Below are 21,609 nucleotides of genomic sequence, written 5' to 3'. Positions count from 1 at the left end.
CGAGAGACCGGCATCCGCACGAGTGGGTGCAGCAGGTCACGCCGGTAATCGAGGCAATGGCTGGCCCACGGGCTGACGAGCGAGGCACAACTTAATCACCGCTCCCAACACACGGGTTCCGTTCCGAGCCTTCTACAGCACAGCCCTGAAGAGGCTCAATGGCGCTTGAAGGAACGGCGCCACTGCTTTCCTTTCCTCGTGCACGATCAGTTTCCATTTCTCCCCCGCTCCTGATCTTAGGACTTGTACAGGCGCTACAAAAGGTCCACCGCGAAGACACAAACCCCTTCGCTGCGTTTTTATGGAGGAAAAACGCAAAGGCGCCCGTGTGCTGTGCGATGTCAGTGCACGTTAAAGATCCCCAGGTGGTCGAAATTATTCCAGTGCCCTCCACTACGGCACCCCTTTCTTCCTTTCTTCTTTCACTACCTCCTTTATCCCTTCCCTTACGACGCGGTTCGGGTGTCCAACGATGTATGAGCCAGATACTGCGTCATATCCTTTCCCCAAAAACCAATTATAATATGATATATTTTCGACAAAGACGGCAGGTCGGATCGCGTCAAGGCCAGGTATGGCGTCGATGAACGAAGCGAGGGCGCCATGGGCCTTATAAAAATGGTCTATAGACAGTCTATAGACTTCTTATATACTCTACTGCCTGTCTATAGGTATTTATTTTTGTCTATTCATAGTCTATAGACTGTCTATAGACAAAAGTCTACTAAAAGTGTAAGGCCATAAATCTATAGATTGTCTATATACTGTGCATAAGATTTGTATTGCCTATAGTCTGTTCGCTAGGGCTTGTCTATAGAGAGTCGACAGACTTTATAGACAGAAGTCTATGGACAGTCTATAGACTGTCTAAAGAAATTTTTGTAAGGGAGTACAGGGGCCCTGTCTTGTGACGGATCCCTCCGGTAATTCCTTTTTCTTTTGTTGCTTCCATTGGCCAGTTCCGTCTTCAAGGTGACGGAGGCGGCTAATGACATTCCACGCTTAGATCTCAGCTGTGACGTCACAAGCCGCAGCCAGCAATGGTGGAAAGCCACCAGAACGAACTAGGGAAAACAGGAACCATGAACGGTTACAGCGCAGACGGATAAAAATATATACAGAGGAACAGAAGAAACCGATGCCGACATTGTCTGTACCTTCCACGTCCCTGCTAACCTGGGTCGTAATAGTGATTTGACACCCGCGGCACCATCCGCCCCACACTCAAGCGCTTAATACAGTACGGACTCGAATAAGAAAAATGAAAATTGGTTTTGGTGGAAAGGAAATGGCGCAGTATCTGCCTCACATATCGGCGGGACACCTGAACGGCGCCGTAAGGGAAGGGATAAAGGGACTGATAGAAGAAAAAGAAGAAAGAGGTGCCGTAGTGGAGGGCTCCGGAATAATTCCGACCACCTGGGGATATTTAACGTGTACTGACATCGCACAGCACACGGGCGCCTTTGCGTTTCGCATCCGGCACGGTCGGGTTCGAACCCGGGTACTCCGGATCAGTAGCCGAGCGCGCTAACCACTGAGCCACCGCGGCGGGTAAGTCGGGCAGTGTATTGCGGACAGGGGTGGCGAATCCGCTTTCTCAAATTCGCAACAATTACACGCCGCTGACCCGCCGCGGTGGCTCAATGGTTAAGGCGCTCGGCTACTGATCCGGAGTTCCCGGGTTCGAACCCGACCGCGGCGGCTGCGTTTCAATGGAGGCAAAACGCTAAGGCGCCTGTGTGCTGTGCGATGTCAGTGCACGTTAAAGATCCCCAGGAGGTCGAAATTATTCCGGAGCCTTCCACTACGGCACCTCTTTCTTCTTTCACTCCCTCTATCCCTTCCCTTACGGCGCGGTTCAGGTGTCCACCGACATATAAGACATATAATGTGCCATTTCCTTTCCTTAAAAACCAATTATTATTATTATTATTATTATTATTATTATTACACGCTGCGGCAAAAGGGCTCACGCTGGCCGCCAGTTTAACTATACTGCATAATATCGAACTTGCATGTGCCGATGCATACACTACCATTCAGGTCCTTGCACTTTCTGTATGGTCAGCGGGCGAGCTCCTGCCGTTGCCGTACTGTCTAGGAACGGAACATACCTCGCCTGCGGATGCTCCCCCACTGCACCCATAGCAACGAGATAGCCCCGCAAGCCTCCGCCTTGCTGAATCCCCTCTCCCCTCCCTCTGTGAGAGACAATGTTATTCGGTGCTCCGCTTATAAAAGCACGAGTGCTCTATACTTCGTTGGCGTATACAGCACTGCAAGGGCACTGTCGACGCTGGGTGTGAGTATGGCCCGTTATACCTTTTACTTTATCTCACGTCTTTCAAACCCGCAGGCTCCGGAAAGTGCACTGTGCAGCTTTGATTAATTAAAACTTATCAGAACACAAGGTTTCCTTCGCAGCCATGTAGTTGATTAATTACAAAACTATATTCCAAGTTCTGAATATTCGTAAAGGAAGGGAGGCTCTTTTCTTTACACCCGCCGCGGTGGCTCAGTGGTTAGGGCGCTCGACTACTGATCCGGAGTTCCCGGGTTCGAACCCGACCGCGGCGGCTGCGTTTTTATGGAGGAAAAACGCTAAGGCGCCCGTGTGCTGTGCGATGTCAGCGCACGTTAAAGATCCCCAGGTGGTCGAAATTATTCCGGAACCCTCCACTATGGCACCTCTGTCTTCATTTCTTCTTTCACTCCCTCCTTTATCCCTTCTCTTGCAGCGCGGTTCAGGTGTCCGCCGAAATGTGACAGATACTGCGCCATTTCCTTTCCCAAAACAACCAATTTCAAATTTTCTTTACCCGTCCGTGCTTTTCTGCCTCCGGGGCTGACCTTCGTGCCCGACTATACGGTTCTGAAGCGAACCCTACAGCTATGGCACGAATACTTGTTACCAAGACTGCGAATGTGTACGCGTGTTTAAAAGCATTCGGGCGCTGTGCACCCGACTGCAAGGACTCCAGTGCCGTGCAGTACTTCAGCGCGCGTTAAAGAACGCCAGGTGGTCGTAACTGCTCCGGAGCCCTCCACTATACCTATACGGCGTCTCAGATAGCCAATGTGCAGCCTCCTCCAATGTGCAGCCTCCGCATATTAAAGACCATATAGGGTCGCCTCGGCAATTCGAAAGGGACAAGAAGTTTCTTCAAATAACGCGGAGTTTTGATTAATGGGAGTCTTTTTAACACAGCTGGTAGTGGCGGGAGCAAATGGTGGAAAGTTTGAATTAAACCGGCGGCTCGAATCAAGGGAGTTCAACAGACTGAGCGCTGCGCTGTTTGCCCATGCGAGGTTTTACCCTTCAAAACATTTCGAAGTTGGGCCCAGCTCCAAATATTCCAAGGGGCCCCCAAATTACGTATGTGGGCCGTACACCACAAAATGAATTTAGATGTATTGGTGGGTAAATTAAGGGGAATTAGCGGGTGGATTAGAGGAAATTAGTGGGTGGATTGAATTAGCGGGTTAAGGTAATATTTGGTCGAGTTAGTATATAGTTTCATAGGATAATCCAAAGGAAAGTACTCAAACATCCTAGCAAAAAAGATTGAAAAATTGAAAATTGGTTTTTGGGGAAAGGAAATGGCCCAGTAACTGTCTCGCGTATCTCGGTGGAGACCCGAACCGCGCCGTAAGGGAAGGAATAAAGGATGGACCGAGAGAAGAAAGGAAGAAAGAGGTGCCGTATAGTGGAGGTCTCCGGAATAATTTCCACCACCTGGGGATCTTAAACGTGCACTGACATCACACAGCACACGGGCGCCTTAGCGTTTTTCCTCCATAAAAACGCAGCCGCTGCGGTCGGGTTCGAATCCGGGTGCTCCGGCTCAGTAGACGAGCGCCCTAACAATTGAGCCACCGCGCCGGGTCAGATTTTCAAATTTGGCGGCGGTGCTGATGACATGATCCTCTCGACCAATCAGGTAATTTCGTTGCGGAGAACCCGGGTGGTTTTTACAACACGTCAACCTAAATGCTATCGCGTTAAAACACAATAAACTGAGGTCTGCTCGACCTACGAAAGCGCCCCAAGAGATCTTTTGCTGCGATGGCGTAAGATGTTTTTTTTTTTTTTTTGCTGCCGCGCGGGCGGATCCGAAAGCAAAACTGCACGCAGGACAATGCGGTGACAGCAGACTATCGGTCAAATTTTATGAGCAACGCTACCTCGAAAACACGATAGCGGGACGGACGCATCCTTATTTCGATCTCTTGACTACCTTGTTTTCTTCAGGGTGTGTGAGTGTTTGTCTGTCGAGCAATGCTATAGCGCCGATACTGGATGGCCGATAAGCGCCGGGCGGTTGATCGATTGTGCGCTAATGAAAGCACGTCTTTCTCTTTTCAGTTACACATTTTTGCGCACATAACTATCTTTATCAGAATTACGCCCAGAGTTAATAATGCGAAAGCATTATACGGTTATGCCGAGTCAGCAAAAAGTATCCGCAAATTCTGTCCGCACGATTACGTTGTTCTGTGGAGATAAGTGTGCAAAAGTTTGATCGCGTCAGGTAGTGCGTGAGTAGATCTTGAAATGGGGAAAGTTCGGTTCATGAACTGTAATGAGTTAGTTAATCACATTGAATTAATGAAAAAAAATGCCGTGTTAATAATAATAATTGGTATTGGGGGAAAGGAAATGGCGCAGTATCTGTCTCATATATCGTTGGACACCTGAACCGCGCCGTAAGGGAAGGGACAAGGGAGGGAGTGAAAGAAGAAGGGAAGAAGGAGGTGCCGTAGTGGAGGGCTCCGGAATAATTTCGACCACCTGGGGATGTTTAACGTGCCGTGTTTGAAGCAGGTTTTGTGCGACTGATTCGATGAACAACGATGTAAATGCATGAAAGGCTTGCTTAGTGTAAAGAAAAAGATTAAAAAGGAACAAGCAATAATGAAACTAAAAACAAAACACAAAAGAAATGAAAAATAAAGATTAAATAAAAATAAAACAACAAGACTTCAAATAATAAAAATTAAAAAAAAAACTGAGAAATGGAAGGAGAATGAGAGGAAAGGGAAAGGCGCTCGCATTTCCCCTCTTAAGCAGACCTAAGTGCAGTCCTGTAATTTTGCATATACTAAAAGTGTTCAACCAGGGGACAACGTCGATTGTTCATGTCATCACATGTTCATGTCATATAGCTGTACCAGACCGGCCAGCTGCGCCCGATGAAGTTTTCGAACGACTGCTGCAACTCGTGAAAGCGATCAGAATAGACTAAAGCAAATCTGGTTCACAGATATACATAACTGAGTTCGCTGGATGACGGATGAGCTGGAACTGTTGCTGGCTACTGGCAGGTCCAGCGCTTCTTTACTTACCCAAAAATTGCCCCGCTGTATAGCGACACTTTAGGTCAAAGTTAAGCCGAGACGTCACCATTCGTGGTATAAAATTCTCTGTTCTCTAAAATATGCTCTTTGACCACCCGTATAAGTAGCGATAGAAACGGAATTAAATCACGTTCCAGATGAATGGGGGACGCTTATCGGGAATCCTCCCTTAAAAAATGTTCTATACACAGTCTATAGACTTTTAACAGACTCTAGTGACTTCCTATAGATATTTTTTGTATATTCATAGTCTATAGACTGTATACAGACAAAAGTCTACTGATAGTGTATGGCCATAAATCTATAGATTGTTTATAGGACTGGTATCGCCTATAAACTGTTCTCTAGGGTTTGTCAACAGAGAGTCTACAGACTTTGACGTCATCTGAAGGTGCAGGGAATTAAACTGAGGACCTTTAGACTGCAAGGCGAGCATGTAACACATAGGGCACAAAACCGCATTGCTTCTTGGCGAACAAAGCTGAACCTAGTGTATGCGTTGCCTTACAACAGTATGCTAATGAGGTGTGCTATTAGAAAGGAAGGAGAATATATAAATTTCAAAAATAATGCTTTTGCTACGAAAGCTCGTAAGCAGTCTTACGCGGACCTTGAAATGCTCGCCCAGATCCCAGACTACCCACTGACGTCATCGGGATAGGAGATGAACGGTGAGATGTCGCCCTAATCGGTTGCGAGCTACCGCGAGCGGCGATTTTTAAAAATTATTTCTAAATTACAAGGTCCACCCAGAGATTTCAAATTTAACTAGAAAACCCACAAAGACAACCTCTACAGATTTGTTGCACTATAGGATATGCCCATATAGAAATCATTTCAGGGCCTCTAATGCGCCCTCCGTAGTTCTTTTTGTAGTTTCACAGCCTGCACAATTCAATACAATAAATGTTTCGGATTCAGGATATCTATAAAATTAGGCTGGGAACAGTCGCGGATTCTCTCGCATTCCAGTCAAAGCACCCTGACTACATTAGCCTTGTGCGAATGTCTTAATAACGCCAGGTCATCGGTTCTGTCTTTGCGCACTGGTAAATTCCTAACTGGTCAAACTTCTCCAGGAACATTTCCCGCTTGATTCCATCTGCTATCAACTGGGAATTGTTCCCCAAACTAGCCTGACCAGCTAGAACCAGATTCACGGGGCTGTTTCCGTCCAACCCGCACGTAGTAACAATTGCAGTCCCTGGTATTCTAGGGACGACAGTAACAACCCCTAGCTTATCTTAACGCAGTGGACATGGTTGACGGACAAAACTGCGAATTGTCGACATCTGCTATGCTAATCTGATCCGCAGAGAAAGTCGTTACACACGCGGTTTAGAGACCTTGATTGCTATGTCAAAAGACAGCGCCGCCTGACTCTCCATAAAGAAGGCTGCTTGATAATGGTTCCAAAAATTTTTACTAGATGGCGCGGCTAGCAACAAAGGCGGTCATTTTGAATTTTAATTTGCAGCGATTACGGATTGACATCGCTCAGTTCATACACTTCGCTTTTCAATGTGCCAGAAGAACAGCGGGCCCCGCGAGCAGGCCTTTAGAAGCGCGCGCACGGTCGCACTGCTCGCTGCAATGCTAACAATTTGCACACTATAGCTGTACAAGCACTGAGCAAGCGATAGCACGAGTGTTCTCAGCGCGTTCGTAACAGTCCGAATAGCTGTATTTCGAGCCTCCTCCGCAAACAATGCAAAGGTTCTTTACTGGAGGCTGCGAAAAAAAGCAAAACCGTATCATCTCAGCACGCCAACACGGCGGATGAAGCAGGCAGCGCATCGCGGTAGAAAATCGACGGCGTACGTATCGCTAGCAGACTGGCGTGAGTTATCGCCACTGTGGGCTGAGCACCACCCATGCATGCAGGCTATCTCTGGGGGATAACCAAAGTCAAGCATGCAGCGAGCAGAAGACAAACCTCCTCCGAAAGGACGGGTACAGATGCTTTAGTTATTCAGGGCCGAGTTCCTGAGCTTTCGCTCTAAACGACGGTGATCCAGGTCTCAACCTCCTTAACGGACGCCAAGCAGTAAGGTGGAGAGGATTAGCGCCCTTGCTGTGGGGATTACTGGCCGGGATTACGACAAGTGGCTGTCGTCGGCCATAGGGGGAGCCGCAAAACAGGGAGGATAACCAGACGATCGGGCTTTGTGTGTGTTAGTGTGTGTGTGTGTGTGTGTGTGGGGGGGGGGGGGCACATGCCACCAATAAGACACGAGGAAGCAAATCACGTGCTCACAAAGCACTGACTGCCCACTTGACAGTCCAATCCAATCCGAAAGGGAGGCGCGAACAAGTTCCGGAGATCTGCGCGCCGTTGGCGAGCACCAGAGAGTCGTCTGCACGGAAACGAAGCAGACAGCATCGCGGTCATTCCAGAAGGTGACGTAATCGTAAAACGGCGGGTACTTTCCCGCGGTACATGGCTCAAGCCGGTAACGATCCCTGTTGTAAATTTCTGCTCCTCAGCTCATGCTTGTAATTGGGTCTTCCTGGTGTCTCATTTTTCTTTTTGGCAAATTGTAGATTGTGGGGGGTAGATGCCGTATAGTGGAGGTCTCCGGATTAATTTGGAATTTATAACTTAGTGTGCTGTGCATTGACATCGCACGGCACACGGGCGCCTTTAGTATTTTTTTTTTCCATTCAAACGCGGCCGTCCAGGCTGGGATTGAATCTGCGAATACTCCAGCTCAGTATAGCAGTATTACAACACTCTTTATGGTGGCATTGTTGTGATTTTAACTGAATATATTTGTTGGCTCATAAGCTACTAATGCTACCATGCGTACATATAAACGTGTGACATGGTCCGAGACAGCATGCCAATTACCGTGCAAAAGAAATTCAGTAACCTGCCTGCAGTGTTAGCACATTACATGCCGTACTTAGGTCTTTAACACGCAGGTCTTAACAAAATCATATTTAAATTTATGTGGCTGCTCTGTATTTAACAGACTTCGCTGCGCACGAAATGCGACATCTAGTGTTTTCCTTTGCTTTTCAAACTTTCAGGACACATAGACGGCGATAGACGTTGCGCTGGAACCGAGGTCCAAACGGACGTGGCCTGAAACTAAGCCAAAATGACAGGTGCCGTGTCGACACCACGGGTAAGTGAACTTTGTTTCTACAACGCGGGAACTTAAAATGTCTTACTGACAGAATCTCATTTGCTTCTAAGTTTCGGAACATCATCAAATTTCGGTTCTCATTCGCCGTTACGCCCTCCCCTTATTTCCTCCGCCCTGGAAGAAAAAAATGAGTTTTAAAACCGTCAAATCGAGTATGACGTGCGAAAGCACTTGATTTCGAATTAGCTTGACTATCGCCTAAGCATTTCCTAAACTTGTCCTTTTAATTCACTTGATTCTTGCTTAGACATTGCCTTACATTTATTCCAAGACATTTCTTTTAAACTTTAGTAACACGTGACCTTCTCCTGGCCACACCGCATCGATGCGTCACCATCGGGATTAACTCGATCCAAGTCATTTCATCTCAAGGGTCAAAGGTCGAGGCTTCAGAGATCCATCGGCTTTTTCAGGACGGTAGTGAAGTAGTGTTTTCGAACTAAAAAAAAAGGAATGGCTTCGCAAGAAACTGAGAAAAAGTATTGACTTCAGGCTCTCCCATGAAGAAAAAAAAATTCCACCAAAATGCACGACTAATGTTTCCCATCCCCAGCTAACTGTTTCCTGGTCTAATGGTCAGGGCAATCCCCCAAGTTGGAGTATATTTGTAACACTGGACTAATTATTCATTAACATCCATGCAAGCGCATGCACAGGGCTACAAAGAAAAATTCCTGCGCAGCCCTGCTGCTGCGCAAGAACTAATGAGTAATTAATCCCTTATTACAAATCTACTTTGCCTGGTGGGATTCCCCGAAACGTTGGACTAACACAGATTTGCTGTTCAATTTGCTCTTGCCATACCATATGCCAGCCGTCCCGGTTAGCTCAGTCAGTACAGCGAATGTTCCGGCGAGGCAGTGGTCCCGGGTTCGAACCCCGGACCAGGAAACATTTTCGAACTACAAAGTTTCTGTGAACGCCGCATACAGCTTTCCTTTGTGCCCGTATATCTGTGCTTGAGGAGACGCTAATGAGCAATTACTTCCATATTACTAACAGTCTGCTGTTACTTGTCTGTTTGTGAGCCACACTTTCTATCACAGCTAAAGCAAACTTCTCAATCTGTTTCAAGTGATCTTTAGGCTAGCAGTATTTACGTGAGATAGCGCAATGATACCAGAGTGTAATCAGAATGACAAAAGCAGCTAAGGCAAGGCTTAACTGCAGTCGGAGACTGACGAATGCTATCGTTCCTTCTCTTTTTTTTTTCGGATCACCGTCTTTAGCATAAAGCGTTACATTCCTCCTGAATCCGAGAGCATAGCCCTGAATTTGTTTATAATATCCATAGCCAGCCTATAGAAAGCGTATTAAATTTTCCTAAGGGCCGCTCCACAACACCACATATGGTAAATTCTCGAGAATACCTACACTCCTGCTTACATTCCACGTATGACTCAGGCTCTCCTGGAAACATTCTCAATGACCACATGCTGGAGTTTCTCCTTTAAACATACGACAACATTTACGACAGGGAATGTCCCCTGTACAGCTGTCGCTGCCAAATCCGTTGACCATTCACCTTTCTGCGTCATCCTGCTGTGTTGCTACGCCCAGTTCTAAACAACGAGAGCAAACCCTTCGCCCAGGCCTTTTCCCAATCCCAAACAACTCCAACTCGTGGTGGATGGATGGAAGATAGGAGCATCCCCTTTGAAACGGGGCAGTGGTTGTTGCCACTATGCTGTTTTTTTCCTTTATTTTTGTTTACTCTGCAGTAAGTTGTTAATACAATTCGCCATTTCCATCTTTGTCCAACAGCTCCACCTGGTGGCGGTCCTGGCAACGACGTTCCTATGCTTGACACTGGCCCGTTCCGAGGAACAACGGCAGAACGGCACGGGAGGCGACCGGAAGAAGCTCGACTACTGCGTCATCGGGGCCGGGCCGTCGGGTCTGCAGATGGCCTACTTCCTGAAGAAGGCCGGAAGGGACTACAGGGTCTTCGAGAGGAGCAACACGACAGGTATTCCGCTTCTCTCTACCTCTTTTCCACCTCCTCTTTCCCTCACGGAGCGGTTCGGCTGTCCGATCTGAGTAAGACAAACCGTCGCAGTACGGCTACTAAGCCGGATTGGGTGCCTCGATACCCGCACCTCCGCGACGCTCGCCCATCCAGGCACCCTAGCATGGAGGCAAGAACGCAGGAGAGGCGGTTACGTCACATTTTTTGAAGCCGACTCCCCCTTGCTTCCACCCTACTTGGCCGCCGTCTCAGCGCGCATGCGCAGCAGGCAGTGCAACAGACGACGCCGCTGCTCCTAACGTTGCTTTTGGCTGCGCCGTAGGCCAAAGACTCCCGGTAGTGCTTGAGAAAGCGCGTGACTTCCGGCACACTTTTTGGCGTGCAGTTCGGATAGCGACGGTCTCTCCCGAGTTTTCCTTCCTCCGTATACCCTAGAGCCGGAGTACCCGGACTCGATCCCAGTCGCGGCGGCCGCGTTCGAAACGGAAAAGGCGCCTGTGTGCGTTCGATGTCACCACAAGTTAACAATACCGAGGTGGCCGAAATCATTCTGGAGTCCACCACCCTTCAACTTCAGTCCCCCCCCCCCCCCCCCCCAAAGAAAAAACTCTTTCTCCTTTCACTCCAACCTTCATCACGACACAGCGGAACCAGAAAGAGCCCTTAACAGCTGTCGCTCTAAAAAAAAACAAAAAAACGAAGGTATCGCGTCATACCCTTAAGGCGAAGCTGTAGTGTCCGCTTCAGTTTGTGGTCACCAGAATGGGGTCGGTGCTGGTACCCCTCGTTATATGCAAAACGGGAACTTTAGTAATGCACAGCAGAAAATTTCATGCTCTTCAATCTGCTCAGCAATGCCTACAAACACTAATAGGTGTTAAGCGTACATGCCATGCAGAGTCGACTTTTTTTTCGATGCAGGTTACTTCTTCAGCGTGTACCCGAAGCACCGGAAGCTCATCAGCATCAACAAGGTCCACACGGGTCAGGAGAACCCGGAGTTCAACCTCAGGCACGACTGGAACTCACTGCTCAGCGACGACCCGTCACTGCTCTTCAAGCACTTCTCGCGGGACTACTTTCCGCATGTAAGTGCACGCGCGTGACGTCACCACTGATGTGAGCTCCCTCCCGCGAGACGTCAGAGAGTCGACGGTGGAGTTGACACAGCAAAAAAAAGGGGGTAAATTAAATGATACTCGAAGGCTTTGTCATACCCACCGCGGTGGCTCAGTGGTTATGGCGTTCGTCTACTGAGCCGCAGTTGCCGTGTTCGAACCTGACCGCGGCGGCCGCAAAGGGCGCCCGTGTGCTGTGCTATGTCAGTGCACGTTTTCAACATTGGCACAATGTTGATGGCCTCCGTGTGGCAAGAAGATGTGAACACAGCTTGACTAGGCCACGTACGCTCTTTCCAAATCCCTGGTGGGAAGTCCACCGCGTTCTGATCAATCTTCACGTCATATACAGTGGTCTACATTGCTTTTACAACATGCGGACGCGGCCTGCATGGCTCTCCCGCAGGCTGACACTATGGCCAAGTACCTGGACGAGTACCGGCGAAAGCTCGACCTGCGCGTCCAGTTCGACACCGAGGTCCGCAACGTCCGGCGGCTGCCCAAGGAGACGCCTACGGGCCACCGGTTCCAGTTCGAGGACCAGCGCGGCGACAGCTACCTGTGCAAGTACGTGCTCGTGGCCAACGGCATGTCCAAGCCCAACGAGCCGTACTTCGAGGGCCACGAGATGACCGTGGGCTACGAGGACGTGTCCACGGACGTCGCCGACTTCGAGGCCAAGACGGTGCTCATCCTGGGACGCGGCAACTCGGCCTTCGAGACTGCGAACCACGTGGCCGGAGTCGCCAACTACGTCCATCTCCTGGCCAGCTCTCCGCCCCGGTTCGCCTGGAGCACACACTACGTGGGCGACCTCAGGTACCAAACTGCTCGAGGACGTCGGGCTGTGGCGAGTGCTGTGCGATGTGGATGCACGTTAATAGACCCCTTTAGCCTACCGTGTTACCATTACCGGTAGCCCGCACGCTGTCAGTGAGCATGCGCAAAATCGTCTTGAGGGCACCAGATGGCGCCAGGTACCCAGCGCGCCGCATCGGGGCCAATCAGCGCGTGCACACTGGAGGTGGGCGGGCACCCGATACCCCGGTAACGCTAGCAACACAGTAAATATGGCTATTCAACATACCGTGTATCATCTTACTGTTACCGTGTCCGGAGCACCGGGAGCCCCCTAACGACACTGCGCACGAGCCGATTGGTCTCGATGCGGCAGACGTGCGCGCCGGGTACTTGGCGCCATCTAGAGCCCTCAAGGCGATCTGCGCATGCGCACTGAAAACACGCGGGCTCCCGTTATTCCGCTAATGGTAACACGGTACAAGGTATGCTAAGGATGCCTAATCAACTCTCAGGTGGCAGAAATTAATCCACTACGGTGGCTTGTTTTTTTCCTCCTCCCTCCCTTCCGACTCGGCGCGATTGAGGCATCCGTCGAGTGAGACAGTAACTGAGCCATTCATATTTTTCGCACAGAGCGTCAGAATGAGTAAGCTGCTCCCAGAAATGAATAGGGAAGACCATGAAATGGCGTCAAGTGACAGATATCACTACCGCGTGCAGACAACAGATAGAGAAAATAGGGAGTGTTGATACAAGAGAAAGGAGAATGAAAGACTTAAACGCGTGTCGCCACATCCGCGTAACAACCACATGCTTGCTCTGATAGGTCACAATCACTTAAACTAGGATGTTTTGACACTTCACTTTCACAGCATGCAATATCTGAAATGTACTTAGTGTGCAATGATAGAGGCACACAGATCTCGCACTTCCTATTTTTTTTTGCGTGAGAAGCATACAGATGTAATCAGAGAAGAAATGCGACTTCTCAGTGCAAGTACTCGACGGCACAGTTAACCACAGTTTGTGTGAGATAAAAAATTTCCTTACCAAACTAACCATATCTGTCCGTGATAAAACAACGGTTTGATGATAAACCGACGACATTCTTTCCACGGAGGCCCGGAAAAATCGTTGGGCTTCCGCCGGTACCGGGATTCCAGTTTATAGTGGGCTACAGCTCAAGAATGGAACGGAAAATGCTCCTCAAAGGAGGTCGTCCAGCCAGTGCCGTCGACCGATTCTCATGACGTCGTGATTGATCTCTTTGTATACCTGCTATAGTCGGATACAACTCAAGAATGAGGTGGCTTTCCTCGTGAATGGACCCCCTTACAGCCAATGGCGTCGGCCGATTCTCATGAACGTGCTATAGCCCGACACTGCAGGAAGAGGACTATATCCTATATCCCTTTTCATCTGCCACTCCCTGCATTGCCAGGCTAGCAGGTTCATGAGAATCGGCCGACGCGATTGGCTGGAAAGGGGTCCTTTGATGGGGGAAAAGACGCTTCTTTCTTGAATTGTATTAGACTATAGCGTGACATCGCAGGGGGTGGCAACTGGTCGACACCATTTGCTGGAGGACCTCCTTTGAAGGTCACCTGCCACTTCGTTCTTGCCACTATAGATCATCGCCGCAATCTTAATTACCAAATGCGCCAGTAAATCTTGCACAATTCACTTAGCTCTTTTACACACCGGAGTCAGCTGGAGTGCAAGCGTACGCAAGTCGGTGTGCCTCGGCTCTGTTCGGCGGTATGCAGGGCGGTGAACAACGAGCTGCTGGACCACTACCAGCTCAAGTCCCTGGACGGCCTGCTCGAGGCCAACCTGAACATCCTGCGCCTGGTGCGAACCCAGTCGGGCAGGCTGGCGCTGCAGCTGCGCAACGACAGCTCCTTCAACTACGTGCCGCCCGACGACCAGTACGATGTGGTGGTGCGCTGCCTGGGCTTCGTCTACGACGACGCCATGTACTCGCCGTAAGTGCACTGCTAATGCTTGGAGGGTCCCACATGGCCTACGTAGTCTTTGCAAAGGTTTTTCACGGGCTGCCTGTTCATATTAACGCGATAGGGTCAAAGGCCCTAATGGGCATGGCTCTGGCAGGTGATCCCCAGAGAGCAACCTAGGAGGCAGGTGGGCCACCTAGGTTACGTGACCTTGCGGTGTCATCACAACCTGCCCACCGGGTTGTGAGTAAAGCGCCCACAGTGGTAGCTAAATCAATGATTGGTCGCTCGGGAAGAGCAACCTAAACCGCACAAGGCCCGTCGCTGGGAGCACCTGCCATCGCAGGGCAGAGGCGCATCGCTTGACCGCTGCACCACTGCGCCAGGAGGGGTATGCGGACTCCCAGGGATATATGAATGTGAGGTAGAGAATGACCTTCTGCCTATATGGGAATTAACCCATAACGCTATTGCGTGATACTCTTAAGGCGGAGCTGAAGTGTCTCCTCCACTTTTTCTACCTTACTCCCACCTAATGACCTGCTTCCCTGTGGTCCAGGAATCAGTTGAGGCCAGTACAGCATTTTTTAAATACAAGTTTTAACTCCTTGTCTGTAAGCTATGTTCGCCGTATGTTCTGCTGAACCTGCACAAGGGCTTTAGGCATCAAATGTCACACCCACTAGACTGCATACAGCCGTTGCTGATTCGAGAAAGCATACGGGTGCAAGGACTTGGAAACATGCATCATGCAGCTTTGAAGTGACGTACAGAGCGTTCGACTAAACCAACGCGTTACACTGGTGTCGTCTAATGCACAGTGCTAATTCTCTCTATTACTCTTATAGTCTGAGCTCGCTCGCCGCGCGTGCTGTGTGCGCAGCTGTACCAAGCCAGAGCGGAGTGCCATCCGGAAGGGAAAGTTCCCGCTCATCAACCGCGACTACGAGTCGGCCAACGTCCCGGACATGTACTTCGTCGGCTCCACGGCCCACTCACTCGACTTCCGGGAGACAGCCGGAGGATTCATCCACGGTTTCCGTTACACCGGTGAGCGAGCAGTAGAGCTTCTATACCGCTCATAGATGCCAACTGGACAAACAATATCTGTTGGTCGCAAGCAGCAGCTAGAGCTCATTCATCATGCTACTTGAGAAATTCCATTGTCAAACTCAGCTATTTATTACCCCTGGTCACTTAGTGGAGGTTGATCAGAGCGTTTTTATATTACCAGCTGCAAAACTTCTCACCGGTGGTGGTGGTGAAAAACTTTTCTTTTTAGGCAGGGCGATTCTGGGATCTGTCCTTGTGGGCGGGGCCCTCAGTCGACGACTGTGATAACTTCTGCTATCCTGCTGGCCCGCGATATCAGCCGGATACACACAAGCACACATTTTTATCCTTAAATTACCCCTCGCACTGCTAGTCGAGCAACAGCGCCCGACCCACTCAATATCACTCCACGTGGGAGTGGTATTTCCGGGCACCACCTATAGGAGGAGGAGAGAACTTTAATGGAACAGGAGAGGTCCGCCTGGTTGTCGGCCTGGCATGCTACTCCAGCACGTATAGGGTGTTTCAGGGAAGATTAAGGAATGCTCAAATATGTTTTTTTCCGCACAGTATTACTAGTGCTAGCGGACAAACGGTTGGCCCACAATTTTCCATGAATGTCTGGACTAAGCGGCCCGACTTTGACGCCTGCCATACAGGGACCGGATCGACATAGCTTAGTTTTGAGTAGCGGTGCTCGAGCATCCATCCGCTGCCGCCTGTTATTACTTTATTTCATTATGTAACCACCTTCGTTACTATGGCAACCACTGGGGTACGATTTGCTTTATAACGCATAATGCTGAGACCCGACACGCGAAAAGTAGAGCTAACGCTCTAGTACAATGTCGTTGCTATGGGGGACGCCATCTTGGATTCTATCCGTGGTATCCGCATAACTCGAAGGCTCGAAACGCGACCAGTAGAGTCAACGCTATAAAAAGCCTATTAAAAAAAATGATTGTCTTAGGTGAAACACCCTGCATATCCGCAGCGCGCGCCCTGCACCGGCTGCTCGAGTGGAAGAACCACGGCGTGCCGTGGCCCAGCGAGCGGCGGCCACTGGCGCAGCTGGTGGACGCCATCGTGACGCGGATCAACGAGGCCTCGGGCATCTACCAGATGCACCACTACCTCGGCGACGTCATCATTCTGGACCGGTAGGTGCGATATGCGGACGCTTGGCGCCTTTTACGAGCAGCGCAGCGCAGACCATGTTGGGCTTGTAGTGCGAAAGTGCTTAAAGTCGCACTCCCCGCGTTTCAGCGGTGTCTGTGTGAAGCCTCTGAGTAGCAAGTGTAACTGGCTCATTGGGCATAATCGCTCAGTGAGTAGGCGGCGGCGTCCACCTACAAATCGAGGAAGTTATGTGCCTTTCCTTCTCTCAAAACCGGCGGAAGGTTTAAACTGCCATAAATGTGGTGAAAGGGCCCCATACGACCACATCCTGCGGAAATGCGCAAATGATCCGCCTCCGGCGGAGTTGATACAGCTCTCTTCTCCCGAGCGGTGGTGGTGATAATAATAATAATTGGTTTTGGGGGGAAAGGAAATGGTGCAGTATCTGTCTCATATATCTTTGGACACCTGAACCGCGCCGTAAGGGAAGGGATAAAGAAGGAAGTGAAAGAAAGGAAGAATGAAAAGCCTTTATTGAATGAAGAGGTGAGGCTCTTTAAAGAGCCCCGCAATGGGTGGAGTCCTTATTGGGAGGTCGTGCTCGTCAGCTCAGACTCATTCAAGTATGGGCAATCGAGCGCGCCAATGAGGTCGCCGCCAGCTGGCGGCCATCTAGCACGTGTCTCCTGCAACCTGCTCTCGACGCAATAAATGTTTTACAATCCAATCCAATTAGCCTTCGTTGACTTTGAGGAAAGGAAAGGCGCATAACTGGTTCCATGGGTCAGTGGACACCTCAATCGCGCATTTGGATACGTGGCGGTGACGTACACTTGCAAAACCCATGCAGGAACAAACTGGAGTTCGAGTACCTGCAGGAGTTCCCGCTGTCGCTGCTTCAGCAGCTCGAGGAGAAGACGGGCCGTCTGGCCCGGGGCCGCGAGGTGCTGGTGGTGGCGATGCGCTACCACCCGGACTTCTCGGGCCCGAGGCTGGACACCTTCCACTCGCAGCGATCCACAGACGACGTGGAGAAGGCGCACCTCTCAAACTTCCTCCACCCGGTCATCTACTACTACGCCAACCTCGAAAAAGGTCAGCACAGGATCGTCAACCCGACTCCAGCGCGTCGAGTCGGAAGTTGACCATGTCGACTCAGCTAGACCCGACCGCGTTTACGTGAACCCGCTTCTGGCAAGCATGGGGTGTCTCGACGCTGGTAGCTTCAATACGGTGATAGACGCGTAGTGCAGAAACGTTTCTAAATTTATATCCGAAATCGACGCCTACAAACAGTATTGGTTTGGTTTTATGCAGTTTAACGTCCCAAAGCGACTCAGGCTAAGTGAGATCCCGTAGTGGAGGACTCCGGATAATTTTGACCACCTGGGGTGCCCTGACGTGGCACAGTACACGGACTCAAGACTAATTTCGCCTCCATCTATATGCCACCGCTGCGGGCAGGATCGAATCTCGGTCTTTCAGGCCAACGGCCGAGCATCATAACCACTGAGCCACCGCGTGGGCGCCCAGAAACAGTATTGTACGTGCGACGTCCTGGACCTCAACCCACATCAATATTATCACTTGGTCTGCGCATAAAAATACCATAGTTGGCCTCGTCCTCAACAAACGCGGCGGTGTTGAGCTTGAAGGCAAGCCTGGTGCCTTGATGCCAGAGCCCTATAGGCAAACTTAGAGTCACTGGAAAATTTTCCACCGAAACTGCTGTTGCTCCTCTAGGAATTTTTCCTCTGGACCAATGACCGGTGTGGCACTATTCTTAAGTTCGATGCGGAAGGCTTTGCAATACTATATCTTCCTGTTCTCTGGACGCGCAGCCGCGGAGACCAGTGAGGAAGTTGAGAACAAGCACGGCAACCCAGGACCCCCAGTGCCCGACCGAATCCACCATGTGCTGGAAGACTTCTTGACCCGCTGGACATCACCACACCTGCACATCGAGCCACTGCGAAGGCGAGTACATACACATAGGCCTCACGACATGTCGATGTCCCGTGCTCGCTTTACATAGTGCATATATATTCAGGGCGTTTCACCTAAGACTTTAGCAGTTTTTAAAAAGGGGCTTTGGAGTTTGAAGAGCATTTTCGTCGGCACACTATTTATCAATGGTGGCATGCACCAGACTACAACTAGCAGGTTGGTTAAGTAATAATTAACAGTCGACTTTTATCTACTTCTGTTAGGCTCCTCATTATTGAGAGGTTATGGCCCACCGTAATCACCATATTAGTTTTTAGAGTTTCGAAAAAGCCATTCTCGTCGCCGCTGCAGCGCAAGGAATTTTGCGGCTGCACTTGGTGAAACCGAAACCAGAGAGCGCTCGCCACGCCTGCGAGCGCGCGTCACAGTGGCGAGGGTGCCACGTACTCTTTTCGCAGTCCCCGGGTGGTAGCGGCCACAGGGGAACATAAGAGGGGGAACATGTGTGGGAGCATGACACAAGTTTCACGGGCTCAAAGGAAAATTTGCGGCAGTTACGACCTGCCACGTCTTCTGTACGCATAATAGGGCGTGCGGCATCCTCTTTCTTCCGAACTGTACACTAGAGTAACTAAAAATACGTTCCTATAGACTCAAAAGATGGCGCCACCACAGCGGTGACAAGAATTTCTAAATTTTCTCAGCTTTAAATGGGTTCTTCGTTGCCGCCAGACAAACGTTAGCATACCCGGAAAGAGCCAGGTAATCAATTTTTAATGAGGACAATTGGATGGAGTCCTCAGTGTCCCATTAAGGTGCACAGGAATTGCTCTTTCCATAGTTACTCGATTTTAACGCGTGCTTTTCCCAGGAGAACTCGTCTAAAAGTAGCCTGCGCACTAGAATTCAATACGAAAATGAAACTATGCCAGCAACACCCTATTGTCATCGGCATTCCGAAATGACGGCCGACAATGAAGCTCGTTAATTCGATCATCGTTAACTCGGTAAACAGGATCCTTTAAACAGCCGGTGCAGTCGCGGCGACGCCCATGTAAGCCTATGGTGTTGGACGCTCGCCAATTCGGACACTGCCGGTTAATTTGAACAGCTTCACGAAGGGAGGTCGCGTCCAGGTATGACTGGCATGGTAATCGATCATGAAAATAGTCCCACTCAAATCTGAATTGCATGCTGCATAGTTGCCCGCGCACCTTTGATGCGCGCACGACGAAAAGCGGACGGTCCTCGCATTTTCAGAACAGTCTGACCACTTAGTTTCGTTTTCATGCGCTTCGCCGACTGATTTATTAACAAATAGGGCTGGGATGATAGGCTGAATGCTATCGGTCGCGCATCAGCCAACCAACCGAACACAGATGCGCACTGTTGATGACACTCATTGGTATTTTTGCGTGTTTCTCTCGTTATCAAGCGCGTCATTCTTTCAGTGTGCAGGAACCGCTCGCTCGTCACGTAGCGCTCGCTTTTTGTGCGGGAAGCATTAAAATGAGGTGCGTGTTACAACTGGACCCATTGCACTTGTTTCTCTGTGCGCGAAAAACAGGGGCGCATTACAACCGAGGGCGCGTTAGAATCGAGAAAATACGGCGCATTCACTGTTTCGGCAATTCCTCGACCAGTCTCACTAAAAAGGGGAAATAAATCCCCTGAAACCTTCACGTCTGAACTCGCCGAATAATTTCATGCAGGTTTCTCGAATCATGCCTGGGCATCGACCTGCGTCGCTACCGGAGCACCGAGTGCTTCGCCAAGCTCCTGGACGGGGCGACGGACACGTCGTCACCGCTCCCGCTGAGTTGTGTGCAGCGGCCAGAGTTCGAGACCAGCCACTTCCTACACCCAGAGCACGAGCAGGGAGACACTTTCTCCCGGAATTAATTCGACGAGATGGCCACACTAGCATGGCACGGATTTGATACTACAGGGCTAATATTACATGGCCTGGCACGGTTCAGGTCCTGATCGTGTGTAGAATAGCAGGAGAAAATCGCAGTGGAATATCGTTGATTCAAACTTACAGCGAATCCGAAGAACATGTCACCCCCACGTCTAGTTGCAGGAGCCCAGGCAAGCTCTTGTCAATTTGAGCTATGCATAATTCGAGCAAATATTCGGTTCCTTTTGAGTTCAGATTATCGAGATTCGACTCACTTCCCTGCAACTCATTACATTAAAGTTACATGGCCGTCTTCTCTGTTAAAACATGGAGCACTACTAGCCGGAGATTAGATAATAAAAGACACATACACATATACAGAAACGCATGCATGTGTGCGCCTTCTTTACCTTGCTCATGTCCAATGGTTAAGATGCCCTGTCCGGCCATCTCGCAGCCCTTGTTCTTGTAAATGTGATGTCTGTATAAGGTATGCTAAAGCCATTATAGTATTGTACCTATGTTCACCGACATTTCCTACATGTCATGCAAAGCTTTCCCTTTCACCATTTACGTTTTTACTCGCCACTGAATGCTAGCAAACAGCACCAGAGAATGTCACTATGAACAATGATAAACAAATGTTATCATTCATGGTTCAACAGAGTAGGAAGACACATTACTACCACAGTGAATGGGCGCTGTTCCGTGTGTTCATGTTGTGTTCCTGTGCTGTGCCAACACCCTTTTGACGTGAACTACTCGTGTACTTCAGTCTAGTCGATAAGGTCAGTACCTGTCTTGATGACCAATGTTATAGCCCAATGTAACCTGCATGCTAACATAATGCTGTTTTACCCTGTGCCTGATATCAGCCTGCCTGTTAGCGTGGTAATACCGGTGGCATGAGTGGCAAACATTACAGTGTACAGGTGTTATTCACAAGGCGGACTTTAGAGAGTCAGAGCAGGAATGGTTTGGCATGCAGCAGAGATTCAGGAGTCATTTGCTGCATAAATATGCGAGGTATTGAGAAGGTCGTTGTGAAAAGTTTAGATCAGCTGTCTCAGTATATTGAGGGCACAGAGCAATGCTATGAGAAGTGTCGCTTTTATTTGTGAGATGCTGCCCATGAGAAAATATCTCATAAAAAAGGCAGCTGTCACATGCACATCACTGATTATGCAATGAGAGCGATCTGTGTGCTAACAAGACACAGCACCACACAGACGAT

The 21,609-nt window shown here is 49.7% G+C and overlaps 1 protein-coding gene across 1 annotated transcript; it reads left to right on the top strand.

Moving 5' to 3' along the window:
- The first annotated feature begins 2,252 nt into the window (after positions 1–2,252).
- LOC144101009 (FAD-dependent oxidoreductase domain-containing protein 2-like) lies at positions 2,253–21,515 on the top strand. Its single transcript, XM_077633987.1, has 11 exons — positions 2,253–2,305; positions 8,395–8,492; positions 10,278–10,482; positions 11,404–11,570; positions 12,007–12,419; positions 14,168–14,386; positions 15,240–15,406; positions 16,404–16,569; positions 17,379–17,623; positions 18,370–18,505; positions 20,188–21,515. Exons 2-11 carry the CDS (start codon positions 8,466–8,468, stop codon positions 20,375–20,377), a joined length of 1,935 nt encoding a protein of 644 aa, XP_077490113.1. The 5' UTR covers positions 2,253–2,305; positions 8,395–8,465; the 3' UTR covers positions 20,378–21,515.
- The last annotated feature ends 94 nt before the right edge of the window (positions 21,516–21,609 follow it).

Source organism: Amblyomma americanum, chromosome 8 (assembly GCF_052857255.1).
Source record: "Amblyomma americanum isolate KBUSLIRL-KWMA chromosome 8, ASM5285725v1, whole genome shotgun sequence".
Classification (NCBI taxonomy): domain Eukaryota; kingdom Metazoa; phylum Arthropoda; class Arachnida; order Ixodida; family Ixodidae; genus Amblyomma; species Amblyomma americanum.
The sequence above is the reverse complement of the archived record's forward strand: the minus strand, read 5'-3'. Positions and strand labels throughout refer to the sequence as shown.

Excerpts from the sequence above, each read along its gene's own strand:
- LOC144101009 (XM_077633987.1), top strand. The coding sequence starts at position 8,466 with ATGACAGGTGCCGTGTCGACACCACGG. Across the intron at positions 15,407-16,403 it reads CCACGGTTTCCGTTACACCG|CGCGCGCCCTGCACCGGCTG; the intron begins GTGAGCGAGCAG and ends GCATATCCGCAG. Across the intron at positions 16,570-17,378 it reads GACGTCATCATTCTGGACCG|GAACAAACTGGAGTTCGAGT; the intron begins GTAGGTGCGATA and ends AAACCCATGCAG.